Source organism: Rhodamnia argentea, chromosome 10, assembly GCF_020921035.1.
Source record: "Rhodamnia argentea isolate NSW1041297 chromosome 10, ASM2092103v1, whole genome shotgun sequence".
Taxonomy (NCBI): Eukaryota; Viridiplantae; Streptophyta; class Magnoliopsida; order Myrtales; family Myrtaceae; genus Rhodamnia; species Rhodamnia argentea.
Genome location: NC_063159.1, coordinates 19,380,646 through 19,394,652, shown reverse-complemented (window position 1 = coordinate 19,394,652; position 14,007 = coordinate 19,380,646). Strand labels below are relative to the sequence as shown.

The 14,007-nt window shown below is 40.8% G+C and overlaps 1 protein-coding gene across 2 annotated transcripts; it reads right to left on the bottom strand.

The window, feature by feature from the left end:
- Window positions 1-8,688: 8,688 nt before the first annotated feature.
- On the bottom strand, window positions 8,689-12,610 carry LOC115732435 (OBERON-like protein). 2 transcript variants are annotated; one of them, XM_030663079.2, is made up of 3 exons: window positions 12,485-12,610; window positions 10,184-11,351; window positions 8,689-9,605 (listed from the first exon to the last, which is right to left on the bottom strand). In XM_030663079.2, the coding sequence occupies exons 2-3, from the start codon at window positions 11,319-11,321 to the stop codon at window positions 8,986-8,988; spliced, it is 1,758 nt and encodes a 585-aa protein (XP_030518939.1). In that variant the 5' UTR covers window positions 11,322-11,351; window positions 12,485-12,610; the 3' UTR covers window positions 8,689-8,985. The 2 variants fall into 2 exon arrangements, with proteins under 2 accessions (XP_030518939.1, XP_030518940.1); XM_030663080.2 differs by lacking the exon at window positions 12,485-12,610 and adding an exon at window positions 12,287-12,478.
- Between the last annotated feature and the right edge of the window lie 1,397 nt (window positions 12,611-14,007).

Genomic DNA, 14,007 nt, shown 5'->3' with positions numbered 1-14,007 from the left:
CGGTCATAAGCATTTTTTTTTTTGTGCCAGTTCAGTCCTAAGCATTTTTACATTTGTACCAATTCGGTTCTAAATCTTTTTGTATTTGTGTCAATTCAATCATAGCCGATCAAATTATTTTTATTTTTTCCCTTTTCTCTTTTCTTTCTTTCCTTTCTTCCGAGCCTCGTCGTGGTTGGGAGAGACCGACCTTGCCCTCTCCAACACCTGCCGGCCAAAGTAAGTCTAATGGACTGAATTGACAAATTTAAAAAGCTTAGGACCGACTTGACAAAATGCAATCGGTTCAGGACTTTTTGACAACTTTCTCTACCATTTGTACAACAGTTCGTCGAAGGCGACAAAAGAGATGTATTCATATCCGTCGTTTTATAAATGATATCGTAAAAGATTATCCTCGGAGATAATCAACGAAGCAAAGCAACAGGGTATACGTAAGATTTGAAATCCCCATGTTGAAAACATGCCAAGAATTACCAAAACATAAAAACAGGGAAGGGGAAATATAAAGTCTGTCCAATGCCGACTGCTTCGAGGAAATAAAATAAAATTGCTCATTAATCAAATAATGAAGCCGGCATTGCAGTGCAATGATCGGTCTCCGTCACGTAGCAGCCAAACTTAAGTAAGCATTAAATACGTTAATTCTCCAATTAGCAACAATGCTATATATATATATAAAAATTGAGAGCTTCGAAGCAAGGGGGAGGTCTCCAGTCGCAGCGCAAACTCGATAATCTACGAAAACTACGTACTTCTTATCATCCATGCACTCACAAGGAAATTGTCCTCGTTCATTATCGACCGTTGTGATCGATATCTTCACCTCGCTCGTCATAATAATAACAACAATAACAATAACGGGTATAAATACGATCACGGGGAAAAGTAACAAAAAGATTTAGAAAAAAAAAATTGGGGAGAGAGGGGACTTGTGTGCGAGATCAAATAATGCGCGTTGGTCAATAGATTAAATTATTGGTGCATGGTCAAATCAAACTTTTCTTTTGAAGGTGCGCGGGACTGCATCCTCGGATCGAAATGGAGCAGCAGGTCTCCTCTTGCTCTCGGCAAGATCGAATGTTGGAATCAGGGACCGGTCGGCTCGTGCACATATTTTTGTACTTGGGACGTTGGCTTCACCTTGCCGGTTTGAGTCAATCACTTTCCTCTCGAAAATTCCATCAGCACAAAAAACAAAAGACCAAAAAAAAAAAAAAAAGGTCAACTCTCTCGGGAACCCAAGTTTTAGAGAAAATTACAAACAAGAGTTCAAAATGCCCTCGTTTTCTCAAATAAGATTCTGACTAAAGGCATTTTCGTCATTTACTTTCCTTAACAAATGAACTGTTGAGTCTCTATCTTATTTTTCGATCCGATACCCAAAAAAATCCCAACTGCAGCTCTTGTCTCAATTTTACTTTTTATCTCATAAAAAAAATTAACTTTTGGTGCATTCTCAATTCTACCATAATTATTTTTTTATCTCACAGAACATCCTCAATTATAGGTTAAGTACTCGTTATATCCTAATTTTTTTTGTCTCGTAAAAAATTCACATATTTAGGTCTAGTTTTGATTTTACTCTAATTTTTGTATGTTATAAAAATCGCCAACTTCCACTTAAGTCCTAAATCTGCCCCCATCAATCCTTTGTCAAGATCACCTCCCGGTCTTTGATCCCTCATGCTTGGAAATGTTTCACTTCTTGCGGTCGAAGAGATCGCGCTTAGAACCCTCAAATAGCTCTTACTTGGGATTTTTTTTTATTATTTTTCATCTGTTAACAAGAAATTCTCGATAAAGAGTTAACGGAGGCGGATTTGTAACTCAAGTAAAAGTTTTTTATTTTTGGTGAGATCTTAAAAATTTTAGAGTAAAATTGGGACTGAGCAAGAAAATTGGGATGAGACTTAAAATTAGGGTAGGGTTTCTCATAGAACGAAAAAAAAAATTATGATAGAATTGAGACATGACTTAAAGTTTGGGGGGGTTTTTTTTTTTTTTTACGAGGATAACAAAAAGTTTAAGGTAGAATTAGGACTGCACTTAAAGTTAGAGATTTTTTACAAGACAAAAAAAATAAAATTGGGACAAGTCGGAGGTTATTTTGGGTATTATCAGGCCCTTAATTTTTCTAGAAGAATCACAAGCTTTTTCCGTAAAGAAAAGATGCTTTGGATAAAGAAAATACAAAGCAATCGAAAGAAATTCGAATAGAGATTTTGTCACTAGTGCGGAAATTTGACGGGGACTATTTTAATTGAAGTGGATGTTGATATTTCAAATACGATAACGAGAAATTCACGGACGCGGTGGGGCCCCCCGGCGAGACGACGCCAATTCGGCGCGAGTTATTGGCGAGTGTGGGGGCAGAGAGGGGGCATCGGGAGGCGTGAGCAAAAATACGGGGTGGGGTCCACGACAGCTTGCGCCGGTCTGACAAATCACGTTGCGTTCCCCTCCCTTAATTTCTTCTTTTAAAGAAAGGGGAAAACAAGTGGAGAAATTCTCCAAAGCACGGCCTAATGTAACAGAAGCAAATCCAACGCACCGGGGGCTGGCACGTCAGACGCTTCGCCTGGGGGCCCTACCCTACCCGGGCCTTCCCAATTCTGGTTGTGGACCGCCAGCCAACGGACGGACGACACGTCACCACCGTACAACGGTGGACCCGACCGTATGCTACAACACCCTCCCTGCGGAGTCAGGCCCGGTCCCACCCCGTTTTCCCTTCTTCTTTTTTCGCCCTTTTTCACTTTTACCTCTTCACCTACCCCCGTTGTTGCCTCCATAAATTTCAAATAAGAGTTAGAAATCTGTAATAAATCTTATTTTAAAGAAGGATTTGAAGGGCTTTCAGTGCTTCAAAAAAAGGATTGACCAAGAGTGTTTTCATCATTTTATATTTTCTAATTTTTTTCCTTTTTTTCCCTTCCTTTTTATTGATGGTGGTCGGTCTCGGGCAATGGCCAGCCACCAGCAAGGGTTGGGCATGATCGCCTCTGGTCATCGAGGGTCGACCTTGCCTCTGGCGGGAGAGTGTCGCCTCGTCCAACCGAGGCCGTCGCGACCCTCGCCTAGGAGAGGGATTCAGGAAAAGGAGCCCATTGTATGGGAAATACTGAAGTGCTCTCATTGCGGATCCCAACAGAAAAAATAAAAGAAATAGAAAAAAGGAAAAGGAAAAAGGAAAAAATTCAAAAAAAAAATGTGGAATGACAAAAATACTATCGATCAAGCCATTCTTTGAAACAAGATCGACTTCAAGCTCTTATTTAAAATTTTTTAGAGATTTTTTAGTGAAGTATATGTACATATGTAAAATTAAATTATCAAAAAAATTCCAAAATAATAACAAGCATTTCTGAATATCTAGATATTCCAATTGTCACATATCACGAATACCAACTCTCGTACTCTTTACTCGTGAAATAAATATCTCATTTCGACCGAAAAAAAAAAATCTCATTTCGGTCTCTATATAGATTGTAATAATACACATGAATCATCTCTAGCTCAGTTGAAGCGATGAGAAACATTGCAAAAGCAATATTTTAAGTACACTTTGGAGTCAACTCGAATATTTTGGATGGAGGACCGGGGGTTGATCCATGTACGATTTCGAGAGGGTGACATCCTAATCGGAGCTGCCCCACCACTCCACGCGCGTTGGCGCACGTGACCACACGCGCTTAAAAACCGAAAAAAAAGAGGGAGGGGGGAAAAAAAAAAGTAGAAGACGACGAAAGAAGGATCTTGATGGGGGCCCCACGGCAGTTCAACCCGTTGTCGTTTTCGGACACTCCCCTTTTTATTCTACGTTAATTGAGGTGCGCTAGATTAGCAGAGGAACGACTGCGACTTCTGGGCCTTGTCGTCGTTCGTTTCATGGTGTGCTCCATGAGACACCGCTACTTCACCAAGAGTATCCAAATCACATGACGCGATGTGAGTTTCACATGCGGCGTCAACATGTCGTTTTAGCTTAATTGGCCCGGATCCGCACCCGGTCTCCGGCGGATGGGCGAGGCCCGGTGGACACGAGCCGGATGAACTTTGCTTCGCGCGCACCGAGTAAAAGAGTTCCGATAGAAGAGGAATTTAAGCAAATGAAGTAACCGATTGCTTTGTTGGCCGATGGCGCGAGACATGTTTTCTTGTGCAATGTAATTCGAATGATCTCTCCTCGGAAACGAGTCGTAGGTTTCGAACATTAGAACCAAGTGAGCGACCGATCGTTCTCTTAGCTCTTTCATATTTCTAACTCGGCATCGAAGCGCGACCGCGAAGGGAATGCAAGCGAAAAGCGAATCTCGTTTTTTTTCCAGGCTTTAATGGCAAATGGGCAGATTGGACTCGTTGACTCGTAAGTCTAGAACGGGGTTGCTGTTTCTCTACCTTTCAAACTATAGAAGGTGCGCGAGCTAACGGTACAGAGATGAACCCGCTCCATCTTTTCGGCAAAAGTACGCTTTCAGTGTCAAAAATTATGTACGGAGACCATTTTCGTGCCAGAAGTTTCAAACGGATTACTTTAATGTCAAATATTTTGAAAAACGATCAGTTTAATGCCAAGTTCAATTTGATCCCGCCGGAAAGCTGACGTGACATTATTTTATTATTATTTGAAGCTGACGTGGCACCAGCGAGGTCCAGTCAACAATTAAAAAATGTAAAAATTTTAAAAAAACTAAAAATAAAAATAAAAACTTAATTAGTTTACAAAAATAAAAAAATACAATTTTTTTTTTCAAAATAATTTGAAAAATAAGGTTAAAAATTAACAAAAAAGAGTAAAAAAATTAGACAAAAAAAATGTTTACAGGCGGCGAGGGTTTGCATAGCCCTCGCCGCCGCCACCCCATGACGTTGGCCATGGCCCTCGAGGGTCGCCGAGCCTTGGCAGAATTTTTTTTTTAAGTTTAAGGTTTTTTTTTATAACAAAAATTTCAGCTTATTTTTTAGTTTTTTAAATAAAGTTTGTATCTTAAATGAATATAATTTTTAGTTAATTTTTAAATTTGATTTTTTTATTTTAATTTATTTTAAAGTATAGAAGTCCAAGTGGCAGCCCACGTGGATTTATTTATTTTTTAAAAGTCATTTTTATTAAAAATAATAATTATTAATGACATGTGGCAATTTTAGTCCGAAATTCTCGTCAGAGGCACCAAAGTGATCCTTTTGTCTCCGACTTGGCACTAAAGTGATCCATTTGAAACGCTTGGCACTAAAGAAATCTCTCTACACAACTTTTGACACTAAAAGTATACTTTTGCCTCGTCTTTTCTATCCACAGGATGCAAAAAAGATCAGCAGAACTCGATTCCGGCAGGCGAACTAAGCAACAAATTCTGTTTGCTTTTCAGGAAGAGAATGTCGTAGACTGGTCCCAAAAAGGAGTGTGCTTTAAGATAATGTGTGGCATGTGGGAGAGATTCTGCCTAATCTCTTGAGATTAACAAATGATATCAGGACAAAAGTGCTTGAGTTGAGCCTTCAATTTCCCATTACTCGGAGCATGTCATGGAAGCACCACACACAGTGAAATCTTGCAGCCATTGCCTTTTCTTTTAGGTATATACAAAGTAAAGTTTCATTTTTTTTAATTCATTTAGACCATATCATATCAGCTTTGCTTTGGCCTGCCATGTCTCTTCTCCATAGTTTTTGTGTGGATTCTTCTTTCTGGGGTGGTGCCAAGCAAAAAGGGACATTCTGGGATTTTGTTCCCCTGTTCAAACTTTTCTTCCTTTTAATAATCTTTTGTATGATTTATTAGAAGGACAAAGTCAAAGGTGCTGATCTTGTGGAAATCAAGCTGATTGATACGATCCCATCATGATATTAACTCATTGTGGGACCCTGGATAGGAAAATTATTGGAGTAGATGACTAGTATTGCTTGCTACAGACAATAACAGTGCAGGATCCCATCAACTGAGCTTGTTAACTTTATGTTTTTGTAAATTTAGCTATTGAAATGCTTGCAATTTGCATCACCAGAGTTCTTGGGGCGTACTCTTCCCTTTTGTCATGGCTTCCTCCAACTTGGTCTGACTTAGGAATGATGGAAAGATGGGCCAGCAAATAGGGCATCAGATAACACATGCATGGCCTAGCCGCACTCATCCCACTTACGATGCTAATTCTGTCTACTCAGCTCACTAATCTGATTGAGATTGTGAGATTTGACAAGCATCCACCAAACCCAAACAAGCACCTACAAAATTGATCCCGAGTTGTCCAAGGATAAATCATTCTACTATATTCATTTAGTCCTCGAACTCGCTTCAATCGCCTACTTACTTTCTTTCTTTTTAGCCGGACGAAAGAATGAAAATTGATCCTTACCAAAAAAAAAAAAAAAGAATGAAAATTGATTAAACAAATCTCTAGACATTTCCATGGAAGTTTCGTGCTTATTCCAAATCGTTTGGTTTTAGTATAATGACCATTTGCAAATGTCTAGGTTGCCGGGACAAGCGACCCAAGTTACTAAAGCATCACCAGAATGCTAGCCGAATGCGACACTCATCAAAAGCACTTTGATCTACGAATTATACTCTTACAAGCAATTTCGAATTCGAAACTACTGAAGAAGAAATAGAAGAACGAATGGTGGGAATTCATGTGTCATCAGCTTGACTCAACTGTATAACTACCACATGTTGAATGCCAAAGTTAACTGACCTCCATTTGATAAAGATAAAGACCCTACGACCATCATGAAAGTACTCATTGTGACGATTCTTCGAACATGCAATGAGACAGCACCCGGATTCATCCGGTCATTGAGCAACGGCGAAACACGAGACGCCGATCAAGAACCGGAATCGATCCACATTGAGAATGTACGATCCTTGCAAACAAATCAAATTATTCATGTGGGTGGTTTGCAAGATCCACGCACCCGTTGCACATAATCTTAACAAGCAAAGATCATCCTCAAAAACCGCAATCCTTGGCTTGGCTTTCCCAAAAGGAAATCGTGTGGAAATCAAGAAGGGAGATCACACCAAGCAGAAGGAGACGACCCAGTGAACGTGTAGAGGCAAGACCCGATCCAAAACACAAGCAACAAAAAGAAAAAAACAAAGGGCGAGATATTAGTAAAGCTTAGCTGTTCCCCAAACGTTTCTGGTTTTCTTTTCACTTGAGACCCATTTTCTGGTTTTAGCTGTTTTTTTTTTATTTTTTGGCCGTGGTGACATTGACAGGGCTCTCTTTTGGACAGCTACTCCAACATTGCTATTGTAGACCCGGATCACACTATCTTCCACCACGTTCTTTTGATGATTTCCGACATCTTTGTTCTTGGACTCATTCCAGTTTCTCCGATTTACGTTGTCGTCTTCTTTTTAAGGACAGAAACAAGCTTTAGCCCGGCAGTTTCACTGGAGAGAAACGTTTGCAGTTCCCATAGGTAGTTTTCTCCCCCAATGCTTCTTTTAGTGCTTAACTGAAGGATTAAAATGAGGGAGTTTTGTGTACGCCAGCCAATCAAACGGTTCAGCAATTGTTGTTAGTTTTGGCCTCCATAATAAGCCAGATCTATGGTACACAAAGTAATGTTATAAAGTCTAGGGTTAACACCACGAAAAACTTCAAATTTATATGCATGTGATAAATTTACTTCAAACTAACTTTTTAACCGCAAAAAAACACAAGCTTGTACATTTTCGATAAATTTACCCCAAACTAGCATATTTATGATGAATTTATCCTCCCTTAGTTTCCTTTGAATTAGATTAATACCAGAATTAGATTAATACCATGAAAAATCTTAAATCGATACACTTGTGACAAACGGAGGGTAAAAATCCCAAATTAATATATACACGTGTCATCTAGTTCAATCGGAGAATAAATTTGTCACAGGTATATCAATTTGGGGTTTTTGATAATCGATAAATTACATGGTGGTAGATTTATCGAAAATATACCAATTTGAAATTTTTCGTGATATTAATCCAGTCTCATAACTGTTACTACCCACATTTTAGGTCTCTCTCTGTTGTGTGATTCCAACTCTGTCTATTTTCCTGGGGCCCATTTTAGACATTGAGTTTCGCAGGTCCACTATCAAATGGGGCCAACATCATCAAGAAGATGGGTACACTGCTTCCTTTTCAACTTATGTGAATCGTACACCACCAGTATTTAACATTCTACACTGCTCTACCATCAAAATGGTCATTGATTGCCCATCATGCGTTGAATGATGCGGATGGCTTTTCTATGAATTGGTGGAGACAATGCCTCCGTATTGACAAAATTGCTCCCCCGCTCTCCAAGCATGAATAGATCAAACAAAACGCACTTGAAGAAATTTTTCTTGAATCTGAACTTGGTCCAGAAGGTGATGATGATTAACCGGTCAAGTCCTAACTAATGCAGATATATTCCTCTCATATGTTTCTTCCTCTAAGATGCCAGATTTGGTGGGTTCTCGCTTCGACCCGACCGCAGAGTTCATTGACCGAGACTAAGATAACTGCAATGTCCAAGTCCCAAAATCAAACCATTCACTGCATTAATCCTTTCAATTTCAGCCAATTTCAAAAGTGGCACCAGGGAAATTCATGAGACATGGCGCGACAACTAGCATTTAGCTAAGTAATGGTCCCGAATCAAATGACATGAGCATCCATGAGCACAGGATAATGTTGCAAATAGTGACGGCTTGTGCTAAGAGAGTAATCATGTCTATTGGTCCAAATAGAGCCTCGCAAGATCATGAGTATACAAGCCATGTGCCCCTCCCAAGCAATAACTGAATCAAGCAGAGCACGGTACAGGTCACCGATACTACCGAGCAACCGCATACAACTGCTCTTACCTCTCTCCTGCATGGCTTAGTTAACACAATCACATGAAACCAGGTAGCATTCAAATCTGCTCTAATACAACACATAAATATGATTATCATACGACAAAAGCACAATAATGACATACAACACAAGCGCTTCACGACCACTTCTCAGGAACTTGATCTGAAAGGATGGTGCCCGTTGGACTGGTTCTCTGCCTTCGAAGAAGAATTGTACATCTGCAGAAGGTCCTGGATTTTGGAATACATCACCTGCGACGAGTCGCCCCCTCCACTGCTTTGGGATGCTCGTGAGCTCTCCTGGAGCTTAATCTTCTCAAACAGATACTGCTTCTCAGCCTCGGCCTCACTGAGACGAAGCTTGAGATATCGACTAGCATACTCTTCCTCGGACTTCTCTGACTTTGCAAGAGCAATCCTCTGCATCCTTTCCGCCTCCCGTTTTGCCTCATTAGCCTTAAGCTGGAACATATCCGCCTCTGCCTGTTTCAGTCTAACAATCTTATCTAGCTCCTCAATCTGGAGTTTCTTCTTTTGCCGCTCCAAGTTCAGTTCAGTCATTTCTCTGGCCTTGTCTTCAAGCTCCCGGTCACAAGCCTCGAGAGCCATGCGAGCTTTCTTAAACATCCTCATCTTCTCGTCTGCTACCATTTCCATCTTTCTTATGGCTTCCTGCACCACCTCAGCAATACGGCCACATGCCTCATGTGGAGCTATCAATCGTCCACCTTCCCCGTTTTCCAGGTTCTTTGGAGAGTCCCCCTCAAGCTCTTCATTAAGACGTCATACAATCAATATCATCATTTTACTAGAGAGAAATACACAGCTTAATTGTCAAGAGAGCTCAGGTTTAGGGAGGTTTGGAAGTGTCTACACCGTAAGAAGACAGACAAGATCAGCAGAAAGCGTCAAATGTTCCATTTTTACAGGCTACATAAAGGTGTGAATCCATGCAATGAGTTCTCGGATGAGTTTTTATTGCTTTGCATACATAAAAATAATAGTACCTACTAAGCTACTATCCAAAGCAATAGCTAAAAAAAAGGACGGTTCTACTATATTATAGATAGACCATGTTCCTAAAACTTGCAAGCCAAAATCATTTCACTTTTGCAGTTAGTCGTACTTGAAATACGAAACAGGACTGATATCCAACTAAGCAACTGTCAAGGATGGGCGCATCCAATGTATGACATATATGCGACGTATATGCGATGTTGATGTGCATCCGAGAGCGGCGAGCAGTAAGCTTAGTGGAGTAATCACACCAAATTATCACTGCAGAGTACATGTTCATGTGATTAAAAAGTCACTCGTTATCTTACTAGAACAGCAGCATAAAGGATACCTTGGAAAAACATCAGTATTGCCCTGCATGCTGTTGACTCCGCTAGGCCATCCTTCATTTTTTGGATTAGCTCCCCGCACTTCCAGAAGAGATTTCTTCCTCGTGGATCCTCACTTCCACGGAAAATTCGACTGACAAAATCAATTTCCCTAATAAGAGCATCACGGTCCCAGGCTGGGGCACAGTGCTGGAACACGTCTTTCACCCAACCTAACAGTTCGGATGTCCGATTGCATGCCCGACACCTGAAAAGCATTTCACTCGGGCCTGCTCCAATCTTAACGGAGGGCCCCGTACAAATTTGTCCATCACGAATGGCACAATCAGTATGAGTCCAGTGAGAGCACAAGTCGCAACCGATCCACCGGCAAGTGTTCACCTCAAAATCGAACTTGTTGCATATGACACACATGCAGAGGTTGCAGAAACCATTTCTGCCCGTGCATATCTCACAGGTGCAATCATCAGCAGGAAGCTGGTTTTGGCAAGCAATATTTCGGCATCTCTTATACACAAAGACTTCAATGAGGGAAGTCTGAGAGAGACTGATATTTGGATGTAAAAATGCCTGAATTCCAGTATTTATAGAAACAAGGATCTCAAGCTGTACTCGATGCGCTCTGATCAACGTCTTGGCAGTTAAATCAGACCTACTCTGAACAAGCTTTTGCAAAATCAGAAATTCCTCTCTCTGCTGTGAGCCGCCGTTCCCTTCAAGGATAGCCCGAAGCATATTCTTTAAGTCATCAAGATAATCATCTGTCAAATGATACATTTTCTCAGCAATCAGGTCAACTCTTTCTTTCGCAATGTCCCGGAGGGATACCTTATCTGCACTGGAAAGACGGCGTACAACTGAATGTTCGAAGGCATCATTGTCAGACTTCCCGTTCTCCAACTTCTTTCCCATAATAGCATCGGCAGTAGGCCATGTTTCCCTAGAGCTCGCACTTTCAGTAGGCGACTCGTGAATTTGATCAGAGTTGGGTCGAGGGTCCTGCGCATCAGGAGACAAGTGGGCATCTGACGAAACAAGGGAAAGGGATGTTTGCAAACCCCCAGCCCGAGCTTGCTGACGTGGAGGCAGCATTTGCGAAGGAGGTTGGTGGTGAATGTTAGAACCAGATGATGTTCCCATCAGTTGATTTTGACCTTCCTGATCGTGCCACTGTGACAACAAGAAAAAGCTTATTAACTTTCCATAACACTATGCTATTGCATTACATATATCTGAAAAGAATACAAGATTAAGAACAGAAAGGCACAAAAGATATGTATCTCACAGAGCACCTAATATTCTGTTATCTCCTATGAGAAAGAAACAAAATAAATGCAGGACAAGTTTAAAAAAGGCTCTTGCAAACAACGGACTCTCTTGAGACCAGGATTCATAATGGCCTTAGTCAACAATTTCTAACCAGAACCACATGCAGTGGGCTTATTGGCTAAGTAAGGGATATGTGCCCAGATGAGATGCATAGCATCCATTCGATTCCCTACACTGCCAAGCGCAAATAAGTTTGTGCCATCCACAAGGGCTTCGGCTTCGGTCTTACCAGGTCGACCTCAGTGAGGTTTTTTCATGGAGTTCATCTACTTATAGTGAGCTTCCTCGTTGATAACAAAAAAAACATCCAATCAAAGATCCAAGCAGATTTCTCAAATTGATTCACATACAAGTTGTTTTCTTTGCTTAATCCCTATTAAATCCAGGTTCAATAATGCTAACCCAGAAAAGCCAACGATCACGAATGGAACCAGCTCAAATACGGAGCAGAGCGTGAACTTCCATAACGAAGCCAACTCACTAACGACGCGTTTCCACAGCCGACCATGGAGACCATACCCAGATCAAGAACCGGAATCAATCGAAATAAAAGTTCCTCCCGAAAATCCTCTCAGCTTGAACGCAAATGAAATGAAGAAAGACGAGATCTCAACTGAAAACTAAACCCGATGAACCTGCAAAACCCCAAACCCCGTCAGAGCTACTAAAAGATCATCACAAGCTCAGTTGACTAGAAGGTCTCATTTTTCAGCGATGGAACCGGAGAACCGCGACGCAATCCAGAGATCAGGGACAACTATCTTAGCATCGCTCACCTAGATGGCGAAACACCCAAGAAACTTCCACTGAAGATTTGAAAACTGCCCAAGTTTGAAACGTCAAAGGCAAACCAGCACAAGCAAACTAAGATAGATGTTTTCGCAGAAAGCTGCGACAGGATGCCTTGACCATTTCTGCAATCTGAAGCCAGAGAGAGAGAGAGAGAGAGAGAGAGAGAGAGAGAGAGAGATTACCGGCGAAAACCCTCGATCCACCGGAGACACGACTGGGGGTGCAACGGTTCGGCGTCCGCTTTGTGGATCTTCATTCTTCAGCGCTGGGACGACCGGCTCAGCCGGTCAGTGGAATGAGTTGACCGGTCGGGCACGTTCCTTTCTTCTGTCTTTCTAGTTTCTACGTGTGTTGTCTTTGCTTTTTCTCTGGCCTGTAAATCCGACGAATGACGTCGCCCTCGCGGAGTCCAAACCGTTCCCACCCAATTGGGATCGTTCCGTCGTCGTTTCTTTTCATTGAAACGGAAAAGAGAATTCCGGCTCTAATCATTTTTCAAGGACAATAATCATGGACGTCTTTACAATTGTCAATCCATTTTCTATAATAATTGTTATCTTATCCGAACCAAAAAAAAGAAAAAAAGAAAAAAAAATCAATCACTCTCTTGAACCAATAAAAAAAAAAAAATCTTTAGAGTCATTTCATTTCTTAAGAACCCAATAATCAGTAAATTGAAAGGAGATGCATAATTTACTGCCCGCTTGCCTAGTTACCTTAATAAAATCATGTAATTCCCATCATCTTATACTCTATCATAATATTGTTTTTTTTTTTTGGGTAAAGTACTCTATCATAATACTGTTTTCTTCCATATAACCCCTAAATTTAATAGAATTCGAATCCAAACATTTGCCGCCAACATCATCGTTAATCGGTAATTTCCATATAGCCATGCATGTCCTACACAGTCTCCACATGCCCATTTCCCTTGCGACGCCCATCTCACACGAGAAGTTGATCTGTGTAGTCTCAAAATTAGACTCGACTCTAATTATTCATTTAAACGAATTTAATCGGGTGTTTCGAAATGGTTAGGCCATTTGAAGAAGAATTAAACTCTAAGAGCAGAAGTAAGTGGATTAGTTTTGCTATTGATGTTAAAAACTGAACCTTCATTTTGATGCCGAATTAGTCAAAAAGCATTTGTTCGATTTTTCCAATAAAGCCTAGTTAGTTGTCCTAGTTTATAGGAATCTGTTGCAGCATGTTGCTGCACACACGTTCAGCATAGTGGGTCATTAGTTGTTGCTATTTTTCTGAGATTGTCAATTGGTGTATGGCCTATTTAGAAGGCTAAGTTGTTAGTTCAATAAAAAAAAATATGAATGCAGTAAGCATTTTTCACCGTCGTATACTCTCTTTTTCTTGGCTTTTTAGTGCTTGCAAAGCACAACTAGCTTCCACAGATTTTCCGTAACAGAGATATCAGAGCCTGCTTTGTTTTGAGAGCGTTGAGAGTTCAAACACGTGAGGAAAAGTGAGCCACAAAAGATTGAGAGCGAAAAAAAAAGAAAAAGAAAGAGAGTACGTGAGAATACCACAGTATTGAAATATATGGCCTCGGAAACATTTGTGCCACCGGCTATCCCACGTTTTGATGGTCACTAAGATCATTGGAGCATGCTGATGGAGAATTTTCTCAAGTTCAAGGAGTATTGGGATGTTGTTACTTCAGGAGTTGTCGAACTTGAAGAAGGAGCTG

Bases quoted from the DNA above. Each gene is read 5' to 3' on its own strand.
- LOC115732435 (XM_030663079.2), bottom strand. From the start codon at position 11,321: ATGGGAACATCATCTGGTTCTAACATTCACCACCAACCTCCTTCGCAA. The intron at 9,606-10,183 runs GTATCCTTTATG...GTCTTAATGAAG, and splicing joins AATACTGATGTTTTTCCAAG to AGCTTGAGGGGGACTCTCCA.